The sequence below is a fragment of the Lutjanus erythropterus genome, chromosome 4 (genome assembly GCF_056507025.1).
Source record: "Lutjanus erythropterus isolate fLutEry1 chromosome 4, fLutEry1.hap2, whole genome shotgun sequence".
Lineage (NCBI taxonomy): Eukaryota > Metazoa > Chordata > Actinopteri > Lutjaniformes > Lutjanidae > Lutjanus > Lutjanus erythropterus.
The window spans coordinates 24,490,040-24,517,803 of NC_139320.1; the positions used below are offsets into that span (position 1 = coordinate 24,490,040).

The 27,764-nt window shown below is 39.6% G+C and overlaps 1 protein-coding gene across 1 annotated transcript in view; it reads left to right on the forward strand.

The window, feature by feature from the left end:
* The window catches only part of LOC146328391 (LHFPL tetraspan subfamily member 6 protein), an 86,067-nt gene that overhangs the window by 53,771 nt on the left and 4,532 nt on the right, over positions 1-27,764 (forward strand). Inside the window, exon 3 of the mRNA XM_084717404.1 lies at positions 24,164-24,262. Coding sequence (XP_084573530.1) covers positions 24,164-24,262 — 99 coding nt within the window. The remainder of the gene's footprint in view (positions 1-24,163; positions 24,263-27,764) is intronic.

Below are 27,764 nucleotides of genomic sequence, written 5' to 3' on the forward strand. Positions count from 1 at the left end.
ATTCTGTTGAGCTTGTCTTGTTATGTCACTTTTTTCTTGTTGTTTTTGTCGTGATACGTCTTTTTACATTGTTTCCATCTTGTTACCTCTTTTATGCTGTTTTCATATTGTTTCATTGTTTTAGTTGTGTTACATTGTGTTTGTCTTGTCATGTCATTTTCATCTTGTTACGTCTTTTCCTCTTTTTTATGTCATTTTTCGTCTTGTTACATCTTTGACGTTGTTTTCGTCTTGTTGCATTGTTTTAATCTCTTTATGTTGTTTTTGTCTTGTTGTCTTTTTGTCTTATTACATCTTTTACATTGTCTCATTGTTTTTTTTTGTCTTGTTATGTCATTTTCATCTTGTTACATCCTTTACAATGTCTTGGTACGTCTTCTTGTCTGTTATGTCATTTTTGTCTCTTGTCTCTTTTACATTGTTTTTGTTTTGTTGCATCTTTCATGTTGGTTTCATTTTGTAACATCTTTTGTCATTATTATGTCTTTTTCGTCTTGATACTTTGTTTTAGTCTTTGTTTTGTTTTGTTCATGGTGTTACATCTTTTACGTTGTTTTCATGTTATTGTCTTTTTCATCTTGTTGTGTCTTGTTAGATTGTTTTTTTGTCTTCTTCATCATTTTCATCTTATTCTGTTTGCTCTGCATGATATACACTGATGAAGACACCAAGTAATTTTCTTTTCTGTGTTATTGTCCCATCCATTTTGGGTGAAACTATTCTTGATGTTCAGACAATGATGTGCGATGATGCAAAATAAAAATAATCAATAATTCCCCTCAAATGCATTAAAGCTAAAGCAATGAGCCTGTTTTAAATATGTAAAGAGTAGAAAGTACTGATATGTGTGTTAAACTGTAGGGAGTAAAAATAAAGGGTCAAAATAGATACTCAAGTAAAGTACAGATACCCTAACATTGTACTTAAGTGCAGCAACAAAGTACTTAGTTACTTCCCACCTCTGCACATGCACTGACCTCTGATCCGGGACATTTCAGTGGTAATATGTGAGCAGGAACAAGCCTCTCTCAGAGCCACAGGCACTCACATTGATTCAATCAGGAGGCGTATTGTGGACGAGCTCTTTGGACGGTGAATGGGAGCCTTTGTGGACACATGACAGTACAGAGGCGAACTGTTCTGCCTCATCATTGCGAGCGCTATAATGACACAAAGTTAATTTGGCTGTGAAGTTTCACAGTTTCATCCCCACAAAGTTGATCTCAAATTCAGCGTCAGTGCGGCAGACCCGAGTTTTTATCTTTCGCAGCTTCTGAAAAGAGTCGTCCATGTTCCTGAATACTAATGTAAAGCTCTATTTGCTCTGAACTAATATAACCTGAGGTTGGGAAGTGATTTGTATAATTGAGGGAGATGGTTGATGATTTTAATCCTGATGTGAGCCTGCCATGTTTTAATTTTAGGGAAATTCCAGTTCAAATTACCTGCCACATGGTGAAGTCAGAGGTCCCCGGGTGATACTTACTAATCCTGTGTAAATTGAATTCATTTTTGGCATCTAATGGTGTCTTTCAGATGTAACATTTCGCTCTTTGTTCCAAAACTAGAGGCTGTAGAGGAAATTTTAAAGCGAGGTTGTGAATGCTTTTAGCAGGCAATTTGAAAAGTGAAAACCTGCTAAAAATAGATGATTGACTCCTTTCTCATTGCCAGTAGATGAGTTCACCTTTGTTTTTGTTTTTTGTGATCTGCACTGGAGAGCCAAGACTCAATTCACGTCTGAGCAGGAGAGCAAGATGAGAGAAAGACGTTTTGATAAGTCTCTGTGTGTGTTCAGCTCTCAGATTTTTTTTTTTTTTTTTGGGAGCTTCTAACTGAATCTCTATTGCCTCTGTCCAAAACTTTAAATCCTTTCTCTCCACCAAGTTCACTGATTCTCTGGTGTTGCAGATTTAACCTGTAACAAACTGTTTCTCAGTTAAAAGAGAAACGACCAATGAGTACAGCCGGTGTGGGATCAATGTCATTGTCATGCTGTTGTCAAGGATTGTCACCTTGTGCACAGTAACAACGACGTGATCACTGTAGACGCTGCAATCAAGGCAGTTTTAAGTCAGCTAAAGAAGAGAACTATGCACATCAACCAGGGTTGCCAGGTCCATGTTTTTTATGCAGAATGTGGCTACTTTGTCACAGGATGACTTTTGAATTTTTTGTCCGCTGGTTCGATGGACTAATTTTACATGCAAATTATATTGTCCAATACCAATATCTATAAATAGGCATCCATATTTGAAATTAAATAATTTATTTCTACCTAAATCCTACCAAACTGACTCCTAGATCAGCACATACACACACAGACCTGGCACACGTCACATGCACACCCACTTAGACAAACACAAATACAATGTGCCTACGCTCTCTGCCAGCTGGCTCTGGTTTTATTGGCTGTTGGGCTGGTTTTAGTCTGGTTCTGTCACACAGACCTGGCAACCCTGAGATAATCTCAACAACATAACAGTTGCAACATAATAGTCGCTGAAAGGGTGTGTGTTTTCCTTGTCGCCACAGAAAAGAAATTTTATGTAACATGTCTATGCAGCAGAAGAGTTGGCTAATTATGAGCTAACTTCACAGCAGAAGAAAACGTTAACAGAAATTTGATCAAATTTCTTACTGTACAGCAAGACCTCCGGGTTTTAAGCTAGTTGCTGTCTTTAGTCAGGCTCATAGCTGCTAACTAGCTAATGTTCTCTACACTCTCTTACTCATGTGAGGGAGAGTACAGTGGCGTGTAGCATTCACTGTATGTCAGAGCTGACGTTGATGTAACCTAACATTGTATACGTTAACTACATAGCTTTATGTGGCCTGTCCTGTAATTGTTTATCACAGGCAAAAAAAACATAATTTTGCGATCTAGCTAGCTGCAGAATGTACACACCGCTGTGTGTTTTCTTTCTAACACTGTTTGCAGATGAACGTATGAATCCCTGCAGTCTTGACCGGTCTAGAAAATTGAATGAAAATGAGGTCGAGATTGAGACCTTCAAAAAATGTTGTTGAGACTTGAATACTACAACACTACCTCACACACTCACTCCCTCAAAAAAAAGAGAGACTGTGGAGGCAAAATCAAAGTGTGTTGCCATGGCAACACATCGGCGTCAACTCATAATGATGTTAGGTTCAGGTGTATACGTTGGTCCCTGGTGATTGGTTTGGGAAAATCGAATCCCACCTCCCCCAAGGAAATCGGTTGGCAATGTCAGCCTGCAAATAGAAATGAGGTAAATGTCTTCTTCTTTTAAAATTGTATTGTAAAACTTTGCTCTTTGTTATAAAGCTGGAGGCAGTTGTGTAAATTGCAGAGGAAGGTTGTGAGTGCTTTGAGGAGGCAATTAACTCTGCTTAAGTGGCAAACAGAAAAATTGACTTGTATCCAACATGCTGAATTTTCTGATCATAATGTTTTCCAGAAAACATAGAATTAAAGCAGAAACGAGCTAACTGATGAATTACATGAGATCTGAACTTACTGTCCTATTAATCACATGTAAATTGAGCACAGGGCAATAAAAGTGGAAATCCAGCCTGACTGCTGGAGGAAACCAGTGGTGCTTGAAGAACATCGTTCCCACATCTTATTGCATCTGTTTTTCTTCAGTTTTTTTTTCTCTCTGAAACATCTCAGTGAGAGGCAGTTTTGCAAGGACTGAGGGAACTATTGATTTTCATTTGCCCTTGCTCTCCTGCTATAATCTGTGGATTCATGCCATCCACCGGCTCTTATGACGTGAGCGCCTGCAGCTTGATTGAAGCCACATGTTTGTGGGAGGCAGCGCTGTAATAGGGGCGTTAAATCTGAATTATCTGAAGTATAGTAAAGGGAAACTTGGCCGGGGCACCATCCTGTTTTAAAAGTTCTCATTGTTCAGCCTGCATTACATCACGGTTTTTTCACTTTACTCCAGGAGTAAAGAAAGGAGAGCCATGGATTTATTTCAGATAATTATGGGTGTTTTCTGTATTCTCTATAATTACTCACATAAACTGCTTTATTTTCATCCCACCTGCTAGCGCTCAGGCCTTTTGGGTTTTAATTTGTCTGGGTTCATTCTCACCCAGCTGGTTTTATTTCTTTACCTTAAATGTTTTTGATTTAGTCCGCCTCGGGGCTTAAACGCGAGCTGTTTATCAGGAGGAAGATTTAATGAACGTGCCTGTCAAAACCAAAACCGAGTCATCACTTTTAACCAGAGCTCTGACCAAGAGGCAAATATAATCGGCGGTTTGGGGAAAAGCCTGCAGGCGTTTGGCATATTTCATCATGTTTTATGACAAACAGACATTTTTAACACCAAACAGAAATAAACAAGTGTCACTGTCAACGTCTCTTTTCCCACAATCAGCGTAAGAACTCTGCAGTTTGTTCTGGATCTTATTAAAGAACAAAAGAACGGCATTAAGACAAGAGACGGCAGCTGCACCGCCAGTATTTATCTCAACACACACTCTGAGAAATAAGCTTATCCCCATGGGGGAACCCTCTTTAGTTGCTGGTAGAACCTTTCAGTGGTCCCAGTTGGAATCCTTTCAGCTCCAGAACCGCCTATGAGAGAATGCCACCCAACTTTTCTGTATTCCGAGGATTTTATCGACAGGGTTCTACTGATAATCCTTTAATGCTGTGGTACAAAGAACCCTTAACATAGGAGTTCTTCAAATATTTCCACTCTTTCAGAAAGTTCTACCTAGAACCCAGCATAAGGAGTAATACCTAGAACTGTAAAAGGTTTAACCCAGAATACTCTTTAAGAGGTTCCACACAGAACCCTTCTATGGTGAATTGGTTCTACCCAGAACGCTCTCTGGGATTTCTATCCAGAATATTTCCATCTTCTAAGGCACTAACAAGAACCTTCCCCGGAGGTTCTAGCATGAACCTTTTATATTCAAATAGTTTTATCTAGACCCCACCCAGGGTGATCTACCAAGAACCCTTTTACATTCCAAGTGTTTCATCTAGAATTTGTCAAGGGTATTCTATAGAGAACCCTCTTACATTCCAAGGGTTTCCTCTAGAATTGACCCAGGGTGTTCAAGAGCCCTTTTACGTTCCAAGGGTTTTGTCTAGAATTTGTCAAAGGTGTTCTACCAGGAACCCTCTTACATTACAAGGCTTTCATCTAGAACCCACCAAGGAACTTATACCAAGAACCCTGTCATATTCCAAGGGTTTCGTCTAGAACTTGTCCAGAGTGTTGTAACCCTTTTACATTCTAAGGCTTTTATCTAGAATCCACCCAGATGGTTCTACCAAGAACTCTTTTATATGATGGTTCAAAGAACCCTTGACAAAAATGGTCCTTTGGATGAAAAGGGTTGTAACACAGTGGAACCCTTGGTCTTACAAAGAACCCTTGACAAATCTTTTCTTCATAGCTCTTCAGGAAGAACCTTTTTTTTTTTTTTATTTGTTACCTCGTATATCTCAGAGATTAAAAACACCCGTCTCAGTTTCCCTCAGTTCTGTTTCCTGTCCTGTCAGTCGTTGGCGTGGCAACATAAAACAGCAGATAAAATGGTAAAATGGTAAATCTTCATACGAGATGGAATTTGTTGCCTTTTCTTGACATCTGTTTGGTTTCAATCTGTGGAATCATCAGGGCAGAAATAGCTTTTCATCCTTGAGCGGACAGGATAAACCAGATATTATATGATTATGTAGGATCACAATACCAATTCAATATCACACAAAATGTCACACACACACACACACACACACACACACACACACACACACACACACACACACACACACACACACAATCCTGCAGAACCTGATCTCTGCCTCTGTTGTGTTGCCCTATTGTATTGCTCACAGATTACCTGACATGTTACATAATGTGTGCTCATTTCGGTTATTCTCCTGTTTGTCGAGGCCTCTCAAATGTCACGATAACAGCATATAATGAAAGAGGAGCCACTTGAGTGTCATCACATAACCTTTATCTATCTGGTACAGAGCACAAAGGGAAGAAAAAAAGTTTAAAAAAGGTAGCTTCCTGCTTTGATATATAATACAATATGATGTTTATTCACAATATTAAAAAACAAAGAAAAATGACAACAATGTCCAAATTGATTGTGTACAGCGTTTTGGTTCATATAAAATGTGTTTTTCCTCTTGACTTAAAGTGCTCAAGCTCTCTTTCTTTAATGAAATAAAATAAAAGTAGACAGCTGTCAGTAGCTGTCTTTTTTTATAAAATCAAATGATTAAACATGTAATATCACAACAGATATCATCACAGTCTAGTAGAGACATTATTTATTGTGGTATCTCAATATTCAATATATCATGACATCAGCTTACATCACAGGTTATGAGCTCTGAAATGTTAGAAAATTCTGTACTTAAGAGGAAAGTTTGACATTTTGTGAAAAACTTTTATTCTCTTTCTTGCAGAGAGTTAGGTGGGAAGATTAATACTGCCAGCAGCCAGCTAGCTGAGCTTAGCATAGAGACTAGACACAGGTGGAAACACTTTCGTTCACTTTGGTTTTTATGCAGATTAAACAATTGTGGTATAATATGTTAATAAGTGAGCCTCAGAGCTGCTGGTAGGTAGGTGGAGTTTGTTATCTCTAAACAGAGCCAGGTTAACTGTTTTCCCCAGTTAAAGCTGTACTGCATTCTTCTCGCTCTCTGTACTTCTACTTCATTTTTTTCCACTGTTAAAACTACTTCTTCAGCACAGGTGAAGCTGATCATCACAGGAACGTTGTAATGTTGAGTTATCATATTTAAGTTTATTCATGTTACGTTTAGTCACATTTCCTGACTTTCTCCCTCACTCTCTGACATATCCTGCATTTTCCCAGAGGTCATAGCAACTAGCGGTTACCTCGAATAAATTATTCTTTTCTCTGTGTTTGATCATTGTGTTGGAATTTGGGATAATGTAAGTACACAACTCAACAAAATATGTAACATAGATCTTGTGATGTTAGAAATTTTAATGTAGAAATGTTACATAATACAGCTTTCAGTCGTTAAACTTTAATGGAATAGTATTTTCTCAATGTAAAAACTCATTTACTTAAAAATGATCAAATCTGCTGCTTCAGTTTTATGCATTTTTTATGCATGATAATGTATCAGGTTATATTCTGGTGTTATTACAGCCCCTTTAGTGCTTTAGAATGAGTCTCTCGTCCTGCTGAGATTTCCACTGAGTGGTTTTCCCATTATGCACACACAGTAAAACTGGAGTTAAAGTGACCTGTTAGTTTGGGGAATATTTGATTTTTTTTTGTGAGTTAGGTAAGGCTGCTTTAACTCTGTCCCCAGGGGTAATAAGCCAGCCCGCTCTGTGTCCCTGAAGACAGCACGAATGCACTGGGCCGGCACTTTAAACACATGCTATGGAGTACTTTGTACACTTGGCAGTGAGAGTCAGTTTTTCCTCGATCCCTGAAGCGTTGCATTGTCTTTTGAAAGGAGGCTCTTTGTGTTTGGAGTATGGAGCGGCTCACATGATGAGCCCCAGTACTGTCAGAGAGGCATTTTGATGTCTGGCAGCGTCTGCATGGAGGATACTAAAACATTCATTGCATATTTGGATGCTATTAACATGAATATTAAAGCGTAGATTGCAGCGTCTTTGATTCCTCTCTCCCCAGAAGGCCTTGCGTTAGCATGTTTACCGCTCATTGTAAAGGGTAATTAAGGCAGGAATGCATCGCTGTAGGTAAACGCCGACTTTTGGACACGTGGCCCACTGTCACGCTTCTCTGTCAGGCTTTACTGTCAGTGGGAGGAGGCTGCTGCTCAACACATCAGACATGACCCAGTTAGGGAGCTACACTTGTTGGACCCTATAAAGTGGATCCTACCCTGAGGAGGATTTCCATACCCCTTGGCTTTGTTGTTCCCTTCGCACATTTTCTTCTTCACTCCACTCTCTGATGTATGGGACAGCCATCGCTTTTCAAAGTGAAATTCCAGACTAGCATGCTCATAAGCATTTGTATAACAGTCTGTGGAAGATGCTTCTTTTTAGCATTTTTTTTCCCACTATTTAAAAAAAAACAAAAAATGAAATTTCTCTTAAATTAAAGAAGCAACATATAGTGTCTAAAACTGAGCGCTGCTGTCCAAATAGCGAGTCGGAGCCATAGATCATATATTAAGTAGGTCGAATCCCTATTTAATTTACAATCTATGGTTGAAGTGAGTTGTTTCCCCCTGCCCCATCCTCCCCAGACGCGAAGCTCTGGCAGGTTGCCTGCAGGCTGCGACGACAGAAGCTACATAAGCACAAGACGAGGGCAACATTATAACTGGACAATAAGTGATGATGACCTACATCTGTAGAACATCTGGAGAAATATGTAATATATTTACTGTACAAAATCATGAAATGACCATGATATGTCATCAGAGACCAAGGAAACATGTTGAGTTGAAACACTCGTCTCTCTGACATCAAGGCTGCAGCCGCGAATGTCCTCCTTCGACATTTGTGTTCTGAGCTGGAATAACTGTTTTTTTATTTCCTGTTTCAGGTTAATTTGAGTTCAAATTAATGCAGAATGTTTGCCAAATGAGTCTGTTTATGAGTCGTAACAAAGCATTAATGATCTTTACACTGACAGACAATTGATAATTATAGATCAGCTTACAGTGTAGGACTCATCACTACTTGTTATCGTTGAATTAAGATGTTGTGCTCGTCTGCAGAGTTCCTGCAGCCTGCCTGAGCTTCCTCAAGTTTGGGGAGGATAAGGCTAAACAACTATATTAAACAGGATTTCAACCTATTTAATATTCTATTTAGATCGCTGTGCTCATTTTTGCACTTGCAATTGCTACAATGCTACAGTTTATAACTGTCACTTGTCTGTCAATGTAAAGTTAAGTCTGTTGTCCTGAAAACAAAAGCCCACTATTCTGAAAATACACACTGTGGAGATGGACTTCAGTGTCCGCCAGGCTCCATTAACTTATTAGCTTAAAGATTACTTTAGCAGGAGTACTCTTACTTATTCAGTGAACATTTGGCATTAATTTTAACTAGAATATGTGGCAATGGGTAGTGTGGTAGTGTTTTTGGTCATTTATATGAGAAAAATCATGTATTTGGAAAAGCTGTGACCCGGTTGGTCCTTCCTGCTGACTCTTCAGCTTACTTCTCCCTCTGGAAAACAGCCTCCGTCTCCGGCAGCGAGAGCCAAGTAGGTCCCACTGTTTACTGATAATGATTACGTGATGTGATTTTGAACAACAACAACAAAAACAATCATAACATCTTTGCCGTTTTCTACAATGCTGTTGTAGGTAGTATTTTTAGCAACTCCGGCTCAGCCCCCCCCAACCCTTCATGCTGTTATTAAACAGCAGGACCTCCTTGGCCTCACAGATCTTATTTTTACGATGTATAGATCCAGTTCCAGATAATGATAAAAAATTAAAGTATATATCAAAAACTTGGGACTTTATCCTGTGTTTTAATACACCGGAAAAGATTTTTAAATGATGGGTTCTTCTGGGTGCTTTGAGGTTTAGAGGGTGAAACAGGCAAACAAAAACTGGCCCAGAATTAAATTTCAAAAGAGAACATGCTGGCTGTAGCTTTGTTGTCAGTGACGCCAGTATTTAAACTTAGTTTCTTTAATCTCTGATGACATATCATGGTCATTTTATGATTTAGTACAGTAAAATGTATTACAGATTTCTCCTTTAAGCGGGAAAACTGTTGCCCAGAATCTACTGTAAGTTGGCTTTGACTCTATCTTCATCATGTGCGAGTAAAGTAGCTTATCGTCACCGGCCTGCCACCAAGCCTCACAATGATAATAAGTCATTAAAATATTGCAAGATATTGCAGAAGCTAATCTTCCCTTTGACTTTGGTGAAGGCAGCAAATTAACGGCAGTGCAGCGTGGTAGCAGTCAGGTGATGTTGCCAGGCTTTGTTTCTCCTGCTCTTCATGCTTTAGATTCCAGCATCAGTTCAGCACAGGAGTGAGCGCTTTAACGAGAGGGAGGTTAAAATTGTGCAACATTTTGGACAAGCTGGAGGAATTTCTCTGAATTCTTTCCCTGCCTCTTATTTGACTTCTGGTCTTAACTGAGACGAGGGGGAAGAATGTCCAATTTGCAATATGAGATCAGAGGAGACATGGTTGAGGTCTCACGGAGGCGTGGGTTCCTATCTGGAAAGAGTGACACACACAGAAAATCTCTGCGCCCTCGTGTGAAAAGCTCATTCTCCCCACACATCCAGAAGATGTTCTCTTTTCAAAGTTATTTGCTGCATATTTAGCGCAGCCCAGTTTCATTTGAATGCAGTGTGTTGTGCTCAGGAGCTGTAAACCTAATGCTGTTTTTTTCTGCTTTAACATACCCACTGCTTAATGAAGCAGAAGTTCATTTTGCGCTTGTAATTGGTTTGTTTATTAATTACCGGTTGTAGTCGGAAACTGTGTGACAAATGAGAGGTGTGATTAGATAAGAATGGCTCTTGACAGAATGCCTTTGGCAAAAGCAGTGAAACAGATCAATATAACACAAGCTGCTTTCTGCCCGTGGCCAGTGATGGTGAGTGATGGATGGACATGGAGAGAAATGAGACGGTGCTACAGGAGAGTGGCACAAGACAATATATGAGCTCACACCGTCGCTTTGGGGTTACTTTAGCCTGATCCTTAGGAATATATAATCAGAGTTACATTTAAAGTGGTCTCAAGTACATGTTTGTAGTGTAACTTCACCTCCAAGTCTGAGCCTAACTTTGAAAAATGCTAAAAAGTGTGAGAGATTGGGGATGCACAGAACAGGAGGGGACGCTGCCTTGTGGCTACCCAGTATGTGACACAGGAAGCAAGGACAGTGTTGCCAACTTTGTCGATAAAGTGACTAATGACAAATTTAGTGACTCCTTCTTCCTCTCTTGCACCATGCTGGTAGGCAGTAGGACACCGCTAGCTTCAGGAGAGGAAGTTAAGTTGTCCTGTTTCTATGGTTACGTCAGCACTCTCCCTCAGAAACTTTTTATAAGGACTGGAACTTTTCAAAGCATGAGTGAGCTTCTCTCACTCTTTCTCTCAGGATCTCTGGACTATCGTGTTCCTATATGGAGTCACAGGAGTCCCAGAAAAATAATAAATCTGTAGAGAAATAGTGAGTTTGTGATTATTTAAGTGATTATTTGGCTAGAGATTTCTCTATCTACTTTTCATATGGCTTAATATGATCTCTTGCTTGCAGCTACTAACAAAAGCTTTATGCAAATGAATGTGCAATGATGCAATCAGTATGCAAATGAGCATATAGCATCATTTGATGACTTTTTAAAGATCAATTTTTGGGTTTTTTGCCTTTATTGGGTAGTGACAGTTGAAGAGCAGACAGAAAAGAGGATGACATGCAACAAAGAGCCACAGGCTGGAGTTGAACCGGAAGACTGATAGCCTCAGTACATGGGGTGCAAGCTCTACCAACTGAGCTACAGAAGTACCCCATCATTTGATGACTTTTAGAAACTTTTGGAGCTAGTGCTAGCCACTTTCATTGGAAAATATTTGCCAACACTGGGTAAGGAGAAACAGTCCAGTGCTGCACTTGGTGCAGCAGAAACAGCTACAGCTAGCTGGTATTCAGAGCTAACAAGCTAACTAGCTATGAGCAGCTGCTGCCAGACTCTCTGTGTCCTTGATGGAAACAAAGAGAGTCCACTGCAGCTTTGGCAATCGCAATGTTGTAGCTGAGCTAGCTGTTGAGGGCTCAGGGAGGCTGAGAGGCTCTGTGTGTGTGTCTGAGAGGTGTGTGTGTGTCTCCAGGAGATTGTCAGTACAGAACCATTGCCCATTAGATTGAGATCATCCGTCAAGCAAAAAAAAAAAAAAAAAATGCAGTCTGGTGGTGCTTCCACAACAGCACAAGTCCAGAACAATGCACCAAAATTTTAAAGTACGAAGCCATCATATACATCACCTGCCACCAGATCAGCCAGTAGCTGGAACTGCGGTCCTAAACAGGATCTACTGCTTTGGATCACGTCACGTTTTGCAGTTTGTTCTGTGAACACCCTTTGGTGCACCTTTTTGCATTAATTTGCTTGACTAATAACAGTCAACAGCACTGCTGGCACTCCCTGAAGCATCTGGATGGCTGTTTAAAACACTATAGTTCAGTTCGGTGTGTTATTAATTATGATCCCAGAGGGCAGCTGATACACAGCAGATAAAACAAGACAAGCAAAGAAGCAAAATGTGACAAAACAGAAAGCAAAAAGATGAAAACGACGGCCTGTTTGCAGGATGACGTGAAAGTGTAACAGTGCAGACTCCACATGAACACGGCTGAACAATGAGGCTTGTTAAGTCTTTCGATGGCTGATGGGATAAAGGCGTGTTTGTAATAGTTTGACCTTTTCTTTGGCCGGCGGCAGCAAATATCAGAGGGAAGAGAAGAGAAATTCGTCATGGAGAGGATGGTCACACTCTGAATAAAAAGTCAGAGGCTGATGTGGAGCTTGTTTGTCACAGAGCTCTGTTTTCACTGGCCAGTGATACAGTTTGGTATTCAAGTTGTAAAGCCAGGAAAACATGGAGAAACATAAAATGGACTCAATGAAAGACTGTGGACTGAAAGATCTACAGTAACAGTGAAAATATGACAATGAGAAGGGAGGAAACATTGTTACACCAGAAAAACATCTTCACCTTGAACATACCTCTCATCCAATAAGATGAATGAGGTCTAATCTTTGGGAAGTGCTGCACAGAAAAACATTTTGCAAAGTAAAAAAGTAAAAAATTAGATAATTTAAGACTAATAATGCTTGAATGCCAGCCAATGGTACAGCAAGTGCTTCACTTTGCACATCACATATCATATGTACTTCACATACTCTCTTTCAATCTCTCCTTTCTCTGTATCCCCCTCATCCTCCGTCTCTCACAGCTCCAGAACCTAACATTTCAACTGAGTCTCCAGATCCCCGTCTCACTCACATAAAAACACCAGCTTTGCTGGCAAAAACGCTCACATAGGAGTAAGCACTTCTGAAAACGACTGTGTTTATCCAACTTGAATGACAGAGAGAATCAAAACATCCTGAGAAAAGCAGGCATGCAGGCTGTACATGTTGATGTGTGCCTGGAGTTTCAAGTGAAAGGGGGAAAAAAAACCACATGCCTCAACATGCAGGGATGGGTCTGTCTGGCACAGTAGTCACAGTGAATGGGCTGTTCAGGCTGAAGTGACACTGTCACTTTCTGATTAAAGCTCATAAAAGCCACATAAATATGTTTACAGTATCATTTTAATTATATTAAAGGATTCATTGATTAATTAATTACATGCAAGGAACCATGTAGCATGTGACATTTTGCTGGAACTGAGCACAATTGACCTTTTGTAAATCCTGCCTCTTTTTGTTCTGTACTCCAAGTTGACCAAGCTTGGTGCCCAGCCATTTTTCTCCACAGAATAGCAGTATGGTGACCTGATATTAGGAGTCAGACGTAACCATGGATATAGCATAAGGAACTAGATAGTGAATGCAAAGAGTTGCTCGCCTGGTGCAGACAAGCTGAAAAATAAATCCTGGTTATAAGGCCAACTGAAAATGCTCAATAGCATTTCCCCCTTCTCCCCCTACCCACAAATTTTCGTTCGGCATGTAGACTTTATAAGTTGCTTGTTTTTATCAAGGAAAGTTTTACAAAGATAAAACCTCCATGGATCAAAAAAAAGAAAACAGTATAGAAGGAGTCATGACTGACCTTGTTTGCAGTTCAAGGTGTCCTGTCAACAGATTTACAGACATCTCTTTATAATGGTGGCCAATGGGGGAAAATGCTTTTTGGCCCGGTCAGGAATTTTCACTGTAATACCGTGAGTGGCCACTGGGAAAAAAATGGTGGCAGGGCTGAGCAGCAAAGCCCTATCCAGGTCTATAATAACACTATAGATGTAATTAGCTTACTAACGATTTATGTAGATTAGTTAGCAAGTTAGTTAGCATTATGCTAGCATTAATTTTTTTCAGCAAGTATCTTAGTTACAGCGAGACTGAGCCGGCAAAGCAGTTTTGTGTTTGAATGTGTAGTATTTATTTATTTTGGAAATCTCTTGAAAGAATTAATGCCAGCTCAAGGTGTCTGGCAGCCTCAACCAGGTGAGCTTTAACATCATTGTTAGCACTTCAGTGATACTTATAAAAGTGTGATAAAAACATTGCGATTCCTGCCGCTCCTTCTCAGTAGAAGCCACATTATGTTTTTGAAGGGTTTTAATGTGAAATAGCAGTATTAGGAAATGTTGGGTTTGCATTAGCAGTAACTGACTACACCTCTGATGGGGCTGTAAGAAAGTGAAGTAAACAATGAGATTAAATTAAAGACAGTAACACTGGATTACATGCTGCATTGCTTCGTGTGAATCGCTCACGCATAGGCAATTTGCTTCCAGTGCGGTCACGGAAGAATCCACCACTAACAATGGAAATTACTACTATATAGAGAGATAATTACAGCATGTAAATTCAGTGAATGGCTACTGCTGAAAAATGCCAACCATAAATCGTGCCAAAAATAGGGTTTGATTCTGTGAAATCTGGAGGATTATAAGTTAAACTACTCATTTAATGTTAAATCTTATTTTTAATTGTATTTTTCCCAGTGTTTTTGTGCACTCGCTGCCCTTTTTGCAGCTTGTTCTGTAAATCTAATGAGGCGTTTCATTAATCCTGCCAGCCTGCCTTATTCTGTCTTCATGATACTGACATATGTTTCTGCATAAACAGATGAACAGCTCTGAAAATAAGTGGAATTTTCTGCTGTCTTAAGAAAAAAAGACCAAAGGACATGAGAACATGGACGTTATTTTGGCAGTGCACAGGCCTGCCTTCCCAGGTGTGGATGCTCTTACATCTCTCTCCCTCTTTCCGATGATCCACCGAGCCCGAAAGGGAATGTCTTACATTAAGCCGGCCCATTCAGGCACATCCCCGCTCCAATTCCCCGGCCACCAAAATTCTCTCCAGCTTAGCGGCAGCCCTTTTCTCCCTGTCCTCTTTGGCCTTTTGAATGATAACCTTGAATGGTATTGTCTCGGGGCATGAGGGAGGGTAGAGAAATTCCTTGGTTCCTGACAGAGAGCAAGAAGGCTTGACAAAAGGCATCCGCACTCCCTGAATCAGAGAATGTGGGGGATATGAAAAGGGGGCAGTTTTTCATTCAGGTAAAAAGCGTTGACAGAAAAAAAAAAGATGGGGAACAATAGAGCAGCTCTGATGGAATAAAGCACTTCTCTGTGCGCTTTTTAAAGCACCGAAATGCGATTTCAAAAGTGAGCTCAACTATGATGATGAAATCTGAGGCAAGGGTATACAGAAGAAAGTTCACTATATTAGAGCAGATTTTATGGATTGAACACTGATACGTGGGGCTGATTGTATTTGGTTAAGTCCATTTAACTGAACTCTTTCCCAGTTCATAGAGGAGCATTTCAGAGAAGCCATTAGGCCTGAGATAGTCATTCGGATAACGATTGCATGGAGATCAATTGAAACTCAATCTGTGAATAAACTGTCTGGCCTCTCGGATTGTGCACACTGCGCGCTCTCTCTGACCCCGTCCTCTTCCTCTTCAGGCATCAGCTCGCTGCCATAGCAACTGAAACAGGACTCCAAAATGGGTTTTACAAACAGTGGTTTCTGGCAAAAAAAAAAAAAAAAGCAGAAAAGTAAACAAACAAACTCCCAGGCTTGTGTTGATAGAGCAGCACTTGAACCTCTCCTGATCTCCCAGAAAGCTGAGGGCATCTTTAAGTTTGACCCGAGGGAGCGGCTGTTGCTGCTAAAGGGAAACTGGTTATTTTGACTCGTAATAGCCTCGGTGGAAAGCACACAGAGTCTCTGTGGATGCTGCAGATTTCTCACATTTATGATCTCCTCTGTCCCGTCTGTTGTACAGTGTCATGTAGCTGCTGTGTAGCTGTGGTAACAGCCTTCTGGTGACTCACAGTACAATCCTCATGGCAGCAGAGTGGAGATCTGCAATGATTTCATCATGAGACAGCCATCTGCTTGCAGCGAAATGAGACGCTTGTTGAAGTTGATCATGTTGACTGAAAGAGAAAAGAGCCTTTCTGTGGTTTGGGGGAAAAGAAGTGAAATTCTATAACAAATTCACATTTGTCAGAGCCCAACCGGTGTTTTTATTTCAGGCTTACTTGGGTAGGGTTTGATCCAGTGTGGAACTTGAACTGGTTTGGTTTGATGCTATTTGATTTTTCTCTTTATGAATAATTCAGATTAATAATTTGGGAGTAAAACCAATTTAGTGATATTACTGATTAAAAATTCAATGCAAGATTCAAGAAGAAGAATTCAGAAGAAACAAAACACAGCTGGACTGATGAAATGTGACAGTCACCTCACTCACGGTTACAACGATAAACCAGCACAAAAATGACACCAACAAGATCAACTGCCACTTTCTGAACAGACACATCACAAACACGAACAAAAACTAAAATATGCATTTTGCAACATAAAACAGCAGTTTGCTGTTTGTTGATGTGTTCCAGGCATCATGGGAAATGTGGGCAGCCTCTGCAGCACTTAGCAGACGATGGCGAGGAGCTAAGTTATTAACTAGTTTGTGACATACATTTTTCAGTTGTTTTTTTATGTTCAAAAACTGTTCGGGAGATTCTGCAACACTGTTTTCCTGTGAAAGTCCAACAGTGTTTTGCAGACTAACAAAAAAACCCAACCCTCAATCAGCATGAGGGTGAGTAGATAATGACTGAATTTTCATTTGGGGATGATTTAACTCTTTAAAAAGCTCAAAGTTTAGTTCATACATTTTTTTAAAATCTAAATTTAGATAGAACTTCCTCTACACCAGGGGTACTGAAGTCTTTATAATGATGTCTTAACAAGTGTTACATGATATTCATGTTTTAATTTGAAGTCCCAGGATCACTCATATTTAGTTATTAACAACAGTTCACAATACTTTGAGAACTAAAGCAAACTTGATCACCAATATACAGTTGAAATTTCCAGTGCACAATGAATGCCCCATTATTCATGACAACCAAAGCTTTATACCACGTCGACATTTCTGTCCATTTTAGCACGCTGTGTCCCTCTCTCTCTGCTGCGATCACCATTTGTTTTAATTAGCTGACGATGTGAGCGCTGTTATCTCTTTCAGGAGTGAACGTTGCACACATTCATTGTTTGCAAACTAATCCGTTCAGTTCACGGTTCACAAAAAACATGAGCACGTTCAATGAACGCCGGTCTTTTAGCACGTTCATGCACAACGCCGGACCCCATCATTTTTTCTTTTCAATAACCGTGTCGCTGACATGTGTGCTACGTCAGCGAGGTAGCTACCGTACCCAGCTATGGTTTGTCAGTGCAGTCAGTTTTCTCTTTACTCTCCTGCACACACAAGTTTAGTCTCATCTTCCCAGCACACATCAGAAAAAAACATAGAAAGGTAAACTTGTCTACTGGCACTGGGGAAAGGGTCCATTTTTAATTTGTTTTTTTTTTTATACACACTGCGTGAACATGCTAATTTTGTAGAAATGTAAAATAGTATTATAGAGTGTACATTGAGAGTATTCACTTAAGGTTTCTTTATTTTGTGCCACAATGGACATTAACATTTTAAGAGTCTAAATGCGTCTCTTTGTTTACATGCAGTAAATTGCTGTTTATTTTTGTCTTTATTTTCTGCCACAGTGAACCAATTTTTCCTGAGGGGATCATTAAGTTTTATCTTATCTTATGAAATCTAGCATTTAGTGCCTGTGATCGCTGCACATCCGCTAACTCAGTGGTTCTCGAGCCGGGGGCCAGGACACCAGATTTGGGTCAAGAATGAACTCATGAAATGATTTATTGGGGAGGAAACACATTATATAATACGGAGCGGGTTCGTAGCGATGGGAGGTCATAAGAAGGAGCTGCTTCAGTTTAGGAGGTCAGAAGAGGTTGAGCAGTGCCGCTGCAGCTGACAGCCACACGCTAAATGACACAAATCCCCGACTGTCTGTTTGTGCAGATTGGAGCGTTTCGGTGTCAGCTTAAGAAATAAGAAGGATGGGAAATATCAGTCTGCAACAGCACACATGGAGAATCAGAGCCGGAGGTTTCTGCCTCTCACACCAGTCCACACTTCTTCACAGCGGCTCGTCTCGTAAACATTATGTAAAGGAACATTTTTCATTCTTTGTAATCTTTCTCCCACATCCCAGTCACCAGGCTCCCTACCTCTGCTTCTCAATAACCCACATACTGAGTGTGGAGGATGGGATTTGATGGAATTAACTATAGTGGGAAAAAATAAATAAATCAAATAAATAAAAGAGAAACATAGAGGCACATATGATGCGCGGTTGAATTACACCTTGGCGACGTCTTTATATTTTTGTTCTTGTGCTCCCACAGTGGTTTGTGTTCTGCGGGATCTGTCTCAGTGGTGTCATGGTAACATGTGAGAGCTCACATTGATTTCACCCACTGCAGTGTTGCAGCCTCACTGACTTTATCCCCAAAAACAACAGAAAACACTGACGCTTCACACACAAACCTTTCATTCTGTTTTTTCATGATGGTGGAGCTGAGCACTCTTCTTTGTTGTGGCAATAATTTCCCTCCAGTCTGCAGTCTTTTGTTTCCAGCATTCCTTCATCATCATCGTCATCATCATCTGACCTGATGTGGAAACTATGCACCCGAGTCTTTCCTCTCCCTGCACTCTGACAAGTACAAGTGCTGATAGAACCACAAAGGGTTCCTCAGCTGGCCCGCATACTTTGAGCACTTTGTGGTTCCATGTAGAACCTTTTATAAAGGTTACACTCGGATCCCCTTTGGAGAGTTCTACCTAGAACCCAGGATAGGGTGATACCTATAACCATCTGTTTCACCCAGATCCCCCATGAAAGGTTCTACAGAGAACTCATCTTTGTTGTAATCGTTCCTCCCTCGTTCCACCTCATAAGGAGTTTTATTTATAGGAGTCAAAGGGTTTTATGTAGAACACATTCATGGGGGTTCTACCAGGATTTTTTTTTAATATTCCAAGGGTTTTTTCTCAAACCAATTCAAGAGGTTCTCCTGAGAACCCTTTTATATTTCATGAGTTTTATTTGGAGCACACTCAGTCAGTTCTCCAGAGAACATTTTTATATTTTATGGCTTTTATCTAGAACCTACCGAGGGGGTTCTACCAAGAACCTCTTTATATTCCAAGAGTTTTATCTACAACACACTCAGGAGATCTTACTGGGAAACTTTTAATATTCTCAGGGGTTTATTTATAACCTGTCCAAGGGGTCCTTCTGAGAACCCTTTCATATTCTAAGGGTTTTATTTAGAACACACTCAGGGGGGTTGTACCAGGAACCATTTAATACTCTTAAGAGTTTTATCTAGAACCCAGGGGCTTATATCAAGACCCATTTTATATTCCAAGGGTTTTGTCCAAAACCAAGCAGGGTTTCTACCAAGAACCTTTTTATATTCCAAGGGTTTTATCTAGAACACACTCAGGGGGTTCTAAGGGGAACTTTTTAATATTCCAGGAACTTTACCTAGAACCCATTCAAGGGGTTCTGCTGGGAACCTTTTATACTATGGTACAAAAAACCTTTGATGAAAGTGTTTTTCATAATTTCAACAATCTCTTTCATCCAAAAAGGATTCCTTGTTCCTTAATGGAACCCGTAGTCTTAAAAAGAACCCTTGATAAACGCTTTCTTCCGAAAATGGATCTTCAGAAACCACTGGTTCTGTGTAGAACCTCAGCCCTTCTGGAAGAACCCTGTTAAATCCCTTTCACATTCCTCAGAGTGTAGCAGCTCTTGATGGTTGTGATCGTTTTAACAAATGTGTTAATCAAAGACCGACTGAGAATTTCCATAAATCTTGATTTTTCTAACGGAAATATTTCAGTTAGCAGGACAGAATAACAATGTCTCTGGGAAACAAAGACACATTTTACCCTGCGTTATATTTTTTCCTTCCTTGTGCTGCAAAGAAATTCGATTTGATTACAAGCTGCTGTATCTCTCTGCATTACACAACACTTGAAAGGGAATTTTTGATTTTGTTAAATATTAATCATGAATACATTATCATGCCCTCATGTTTTACAGTCTTTACTGTTACAAATTTGAAACCAAACATATTCAATAACATCATACAACTGAGGATATTTTAATGACTGGCTCCCAAATTCATTTTTGTACCTTGAAGAATACTGTGTTTTTGTGTTCATCAGGGGTCCACAGCGGCTGCTTGTACAGGGATTCACATCAAATGCTCTGGTGTTACTTTGCTGTGCCGCTCAGCTAAAGGTAGTACATTTAGGTGTGGAACAGAAACTCGTCTGAAGTTCTCTTAAGGGGACTGAAGAAGGAACGGTGGAGTTGTTATGTATGACAATCCCTGGATCCCCTCTGATCCTGAGCTGTAATGACACAGACTCTGTTAGAGCCTCTTTATATCCCGTCCTCATCCTCATCAACATGCCGACTTTCACTGAATCGATTTTCGACCACGGCTGCAGTAATCACAAAGTCTATTTTCTGTTCTCCCTCAGAACCGAGCCGGTGACATTCACCGTCCTCCTTCTGTGACGTCTTACTCACTTTCACACATGCTTAGAAATAAAGGTGCAAACTAGAACCACAAAGGGTTCTTCAGCTTGTCCCTATATAGAACCATTTTGTTTCACTCTGGAGCTCTATGTAGAGCCCAGCATAAAGGCTAGAACCATCTTTGAATGAGAAGGTCTACAGAGAACCCTTCTGTGTTGTAATTGCTCCACCCAGAACCCTCTCTAGAGTTTCTGTCCAGAACCTTTACACCTTCTAAAGGTGTACAAGAACCTACCCAGAGGGCTTTATAATCCAGTTGATTTATCTAGAACCCACTCTGGGGGTTCTACCAAGAACCTTTTGGTATTACAAGGGTTTTGTCTTAAACTCACCCATGGTTTCTACTAAGAACCCTCTCATATCCCAAGAGTTTTATCTAGAACCTACTCTGGGGGTTCTGCCTAAACATTTTTATATTACAAGAGTTATTATTTAGAACCCAAACAATGGGCTCTATTGAGAACCTTTTTGCGTTACAAAGGTTTTATCTGGAACCCACCTTTTGGGTTATACTGAGAACCCTTTTACAATATGGTGCAAAGAACCCTTGCTGAAAGAGTTTTTCAACAATCTTTCCTGCAAAAGGGGTTCTTTAGATGAAGAGGGTTCCTAATGGAACCTTTATTCTTAGAAAGAACCCTTGATGAACCTTCGACAAATACGTTCTTCAAGGATTCAACAACCCATTAAGAACTCTTTCTTCCCAGTATGTTCTTTGGATGAAAGGGGCACCTAATTGAACCTTAAGTCTTACAAAGAACCTTTGATGAACCCTTGACAAAAGAGCTCTTCAAGAATTTAAACAATCCTTGAAGAACTCCTTCTTCCAAAAGGGGTCCTTTGGATGAAAAGTATTCTTAACAGAACACCTAGTCTTACGAAGAACCCTTGATGAATGCCCGATGAAAGGATTCTTCAAGTATTTCAACAATCCTTGAAGAACCCCATCTTCCAAAAGAGGTTCTTTGTATGAAAAGTGTCCTTAGTAGAGCCTTTAGTTGTTACAAAGAACCATTGATGAACCGTTGACGAAAGGGTTCTTACAAAAAATTTCAACAATCCTTGAAGAGCTCTTTCTTACAAAAGGGCTTTTTTTTGGACCCCTGACAAACACCTACTTTTAAAAGGTTTCTTCAGAGGCAGATGGGTCTGGGTAGAACCTCAGCGGCGCAGGTAGAACCCTTTTGGACCTCTTATTTCTCAGAGTGTGTTCCGCCTCTGATGTTAGCAGTTTGTCTAGCCCATCTGCATTAGCATGTGGATTAATTCCTGCCTGTTATCTGGCCCAGATGTAGCGCGGCAGTCCTGGATGGCAGGGGTAATCAGGTTGGAAGGCTGAGCTTTCTTGCGTTCCTCTTCCTCTGCTGCCATCCTCGCATCCCAGAACTGATAGCAGCAGGGCAGACACATCGGAGGGGATTAGGCTAATGTGATGGCAGAGCCACCTACCAGGGGCCCCCACAGGCTAATTTCAAGAGACAGGCCTTGGCATCCAGGGAATAACTTGTCAAGACCTGGTTGCAGGCTAATACTGAGGATATTAATCCTTAATGTAATGGCCTTGACTAGATTTTACTCTTGTCTCTGTGTGCAGCTTTAAGCACAGTCATAAGTCTCTTTAATCACTGACATAAAGCAGTCCCTCAAGGATTTTCCAGAGTTTTACAGTAATTATTGCGTACCAAAAAATGCTTGTTTTTTTCGCCATTGCCGCTGTGAGAAATTGCCGAGCCATTTGCATATGTTCGTTGTTCATTTGCAGCGGGGTTTTATGAGCTGCTGGCGGAGGAGCTTCTTTGTTTTGCTGCGGTAAAAACGTGATGAAGTGTTAAAAATCACAATCCGTGTCATTTTACAAAGAGAGCTTGTCGAGAGGTAAAACTGCTGGAACAGATCAGAGCTGATGAATCCCCCCGTCAGTGTCTGCTGGAAACAGGTGATAAGGTGAAAAAAAAACATCACAAAGGTGAGGTCGCTCACATCAGTGTTTTATTGAGCAGCAGCTCATTGTCTTTTTGATCATTTAAGAGACATTTTACAGAACGGCTTCAAAGTCAAAGTGGTAAACATCTTTTTCCCCAAACCTTTTATGTATTTAAATTGCATAATAACCAAGGTACATGTTTCTAGTAATTGTACAGTTAATTCTCATATTGGCTTGTAGGATTTCAACTTATTTAATATACATTCTATGGTTCTAACCCACTTTTTGGACTGCCGTACTCATTATTGGATGTGCAATTGTCCAAATTCCTTCTCCCAAAATTTGTCACAACTGAAACACAATAATATATGACATAATAAAAAGGGCTATTAAGATTTTTTTTTTATGCATCTACCCTAGATGTTTTAATGCATTTTTTCTTTTTAAATGGAAAACAATGTTAAGAAGGTCTTTGCACACCTGAAATGTCTGACAGGTGCGTCGGAGGAAAATTCAACTTGAAGAAAACAGCAAAGACTCCTGCACACTGTCTCGCTATTATATTTCGCTGTTATATTTCAGCTGGTATTTGTCACATCACAGAATTTTAACAGACACGGAGTTCATACTAAAATACTTTTGATTTGCATAACTGGGCTAAAATGTTGTTTATTGTATTTTTTTTTTGTCACTGCCACAATACTCATGTCTCAACTGAAACCTCATCATGTCTCAGTATTGACCGTTTTAGATATTTTTTAGTTGATTTCTAAGATGCACATGTCAGTTCTGAACAGCTGTACACACATAAAAACATTCTGCAATCTAGCCTAGAACAGTTTGCTTAATTGCAGAAAATGTGACTTTCCTTTAAGTTACACCCTAATTTTCATACTTTTGTACACATTTATTTCAAGATGATGAGACCTATCTCCTCACCATATAGTCATGAGAGACACAGACATACTTCCCGATCAAAAATGTGTCACTAAAATCAGTCAGAGCATGTGGACTAAAACTCAGATAGTATTTTGGATTATAATAGACAATACAAGAATCTTTGTAAACATCACACTTCATTTGCACACTTCATTGTTTTTTTTTTGTTTGTTTTTTTTTTTGTTTTTTTTATTAGTTTATTGGTTGTGGGACAGCAGGTTGCACCAGTTTGGTAGAATGGCCCAAAGAACAAGAGAGGATCCTCATAAAACCAGAGTTTATATTCACCTTGCTTGATATCTGGATGCAGCCGAGATTAAAAAAAAAAAAAAAAAAAAAAAGACAACACGCTGATTAGCATTTTTCTTCCTCATTAATGAAAAGATGTTTAAATTATGAAAACCCACAGAAGCAAGGTCTCACAAAAAACAATTCAGACCTTCCTCCAGGACCTGACTGAGCACTTTGATGATGAGAGTTTGTTCTCGCTGCAGTCTTTCCCTCACAAACGCCGTCTTGTCAGCCCACAGCCATGTTTTGTGATATTTTTTGAACTCGCAGTGATGAGTCAAGTTACTGCGATTTCTTCATCACTGACAGGTTCCTCTGTTTTTTTCCTCCTCTTCTCAGGCCTGCTCATAGGATCCGGCTGTGCACTGTATCCGCTGGGATGGGACAGTGAGGAAGTACAACAGACCTGCAACAACAGCTCAGACCAGTTTCAGCTAGGTAAGACGTCCAACAGGCCAATATCCACACTATCAAAAATATATACAATATCAGCCTGTACTGTGTAAACTGGTCTGTAACACTTAACTCTGAAGGGGTGTGCATAAGACTGTCATAACCATGTTATAACACCTGTCATGAACATTATCAGATTTTATGAATGTTTATGACTGTTGTCATTTAGTGTCATTTGGTCAATTATGTGAGTTATGTCATTGTTTAAGATGTCTTTGCTATGGCAACTTGACATTAATCAGGCCAATAATGTCTTTGTTATTACAACATGACATTATCAAAGACATAATGTCTTTTTTATGACAGCATGACATTAACCAAGACAACATAATCTGTCATTGTCTTTGTTATGCAAACTTGACATAAACCAAGACAAAAATATCATTGTCATCATAACCTGACATAACCAAGACAAAATAACCTGTCAGTGTCTTTGTTATGACAACTTGACATTATCAAACTGCTTATATTTGTGTTTTAACATTACATTATACTGTCATATGTGGTTGGTTTTGACAGTCGTTGTCATAAGATGATTATAAGAGTCTTTGCCCTCAGTTAAAGTGGTACCATTTGGACTTGTCATGAAGATGTCATTAAATGTTATGAGGCCAGTATGACAACAGAGCCATACGACCAGTGTTAAAACCAAACATGCATGACAGTGTAATGCACTGTTGAAACATAAAGCTTAACAGTTTTAAGTCATGACAAAGTCGATGACAGGTTACATCATCTTGCTTAATGTCCAGTGGTCATAAATTAGACCTTTTTGTTTTGTTTAATGTCAAGTTGTCATAACAAAGTCATAACAACGACATTGTTGGCCTGATTAATGTCAAGTTGTCTCGAACAATGCCAACAATCAAACACAGCCATAACGACTCCTGCATGTTCACGACAGGTGTCATGTCATGCTTATGACAGTGTAATGACCCCTTCAAATAAAGTGTTACATATTTGCCTTGTGTTCCCTGAATGTTCTGGTGCCAGAACAGATAAATCTATAAAGAACAGACTTTCACATCTGGCCCTTGACATTCTGCCTTTTTTGGAAACCAGGCAGACACAACTCTTTGAGACACGATCCCCTGGTGTTTAAAATGTATGATAAAGAGTCAACAGAATCTCCAGCAGCTGTCGATTTCTGAAGTGTTTTATGGTTATAAATATGTGCAGAGAATAAGCAGGGGCTGATTTTTGCTCTGTATTCAGACGGCATTCTCAGGACTATCTCACACACAGTAATATGCTACTGTATGAGACACCAGGCAGGTGGAGGAGCTATTCATACTGCAGACGCTCTTTTATTTGATGCTAATCAAATAGAGTTTGATTTTTTTTTTTTTTTACTTAATGCACCTACCCGGAGAAATTCATTTGCTGTGATCGTGATATTTTAATTAAATGTCAAAGGTAAATTTTTTGGTAAAGCTTTTGAGCTCGTAACTTATATAATCAGGTGACTCTGGGTACACCGTTCTCTTTCAATTTACGTCAGTGCCAGAGTCTCTGCCACCTTTAATTTTTTAGGAAAGGAAGTTACCTCTTCTGCTTTCTTCCTCACACATTAAAGGGATAGTTCGGAGTATTTGAAGTGGGATTGTGTGAGGTACGTATTTATAGATGATGCTTGAGCTATCCTCAGGTAAAAATGTAAACTTTGAACACAACATGTTTTATAATCAGTCGGATGGACAAGAGATTTGAGGATGAATCGGGTAGATTTTAGTGACACTGGCTTTTATTTAGCACAGAGGTCTCAAACTCTATCAATTTAAAATACGCTTCAATTGAAATGAAAACTCTATTCTCTTAAAAATTGTATGAGTTTTCAGTTTTTGCCCTGCTCTTGGGATAATTTTTTAGTTTTTAGACACAGCACTGGTGAGGCTGTAAGAAAAGAAGAAGTGTTGGTATGTTGTTTATTTCATCCAACACTTTTGTAATACGAGGTGTCATAAAAATTGCACTCTACAGGGACACTTGTGGGAACCAGTTGTTTTGTACACACATTTTCACTCTGCACTTAATAGATATTAACATAAAAAAAAAAAAATCATCAGTTTTAGTTCACACTATACTTTCAATATTTTCACTGCTTCACCTTATCACCAGACAACTTATTGTGTAAGTTTTCGAAAAGCCAAATATCACCCTCTCGCCACCCTCAACCAGACTCCAGTGGTGAAATCAGTCATTTTACCTAGCAGAATACAGTAGGTACTGGTCTACCACTGCCTCGATCTGTTCGTTTGTTTGTGTTATTGTGAGACTTTGGTGTTTTAAAAGGTTAGCTGAGATTCACCAAAGTCACGCAAACACACAAACAAGCTAACCAATCGAGGCAACAGTAGACCAGCAGCTCCTCTGTTTTGCAAAGTAAAACGAGTGATTTCACCAATGGAGTTTGGTTGGTTTGCAAAGGCTGTCTGAAAACAAAACAAAGTGGTGAAATATTCTAAATATAGCATAAACAAAATTATATTGATTTTCTTTTAGATGGACCTTTTTTAAGTGACTAAAAAACCTTTTGTTGCTGACCCTGTCCACAGCAGTTCATTGCTTAGCTTCTGTGCTGGTGCTCCTCTCTGTTTCTCCAAACTGGGAGCGTGCCGATCGCCATCTACTGCAGGTGATTTGGATAACAACCTCAAAAAACCCTACCTCAAACAATCCAAACTATCCCTTTAAGATACACAGATCTTTAATGTGTTTATTGAGCTGGATTATAATGATAGTAATAATGATAATAATAATAATTAACTGCAGAGCAAAGTGGAAGGGGAGGAACAGCCTCACCAGTGCTTACAACCTACCTGGTTCATCCTCACATAATGTTCAACATTAAAAGGATTTTTGATAATTTTGTTGTGTACAAAAGAAACTTTTGCCAGATGGCGGCGTCAAAAGAAAGGTCCACCAAAAACAATGGATCCATTCACTGCAGACCATGAATATCCACAGCCGATTTCCAGCAAAAACCCAATTAGATGCCGTTAGTGTTTGTCATGAATCAATGAATTGTCAGTCAAGGGAAAGTTTTGAGCTGACAGTGGCTCCAGAGCACCACTAGATGATAAATATTCATATCATATTTGAATAGTTGCTGAGCTGTATTCCTCTGGACAGATGGATGAACAAACTCACTGAAAGACCCTCCAACAAGGCAAAAATAACAATTATGTTTGGTGTATTGGTATTAAATTAAGAAATACAAGCTAATAAATACTAATATTTGTTAAACACTTTGTAAATCTACTGACATTAAAGAGCCAAAAAGTCTGTAAAATCTGTTAAAATGAGGCCATCACTGTAACACTGTGATGTGATGGATTTTCAGTCATGTAAATTATGGATTGGTACAGATTACTGCTGCCAGATAGACCGTTCCTCTGGCAGCATTTAACTCAGAAGCATGTGCATATAATTCAGACTGATTTAAATTCCTAAACACATCATCTTAATTACAGAAATTTCCAACCAT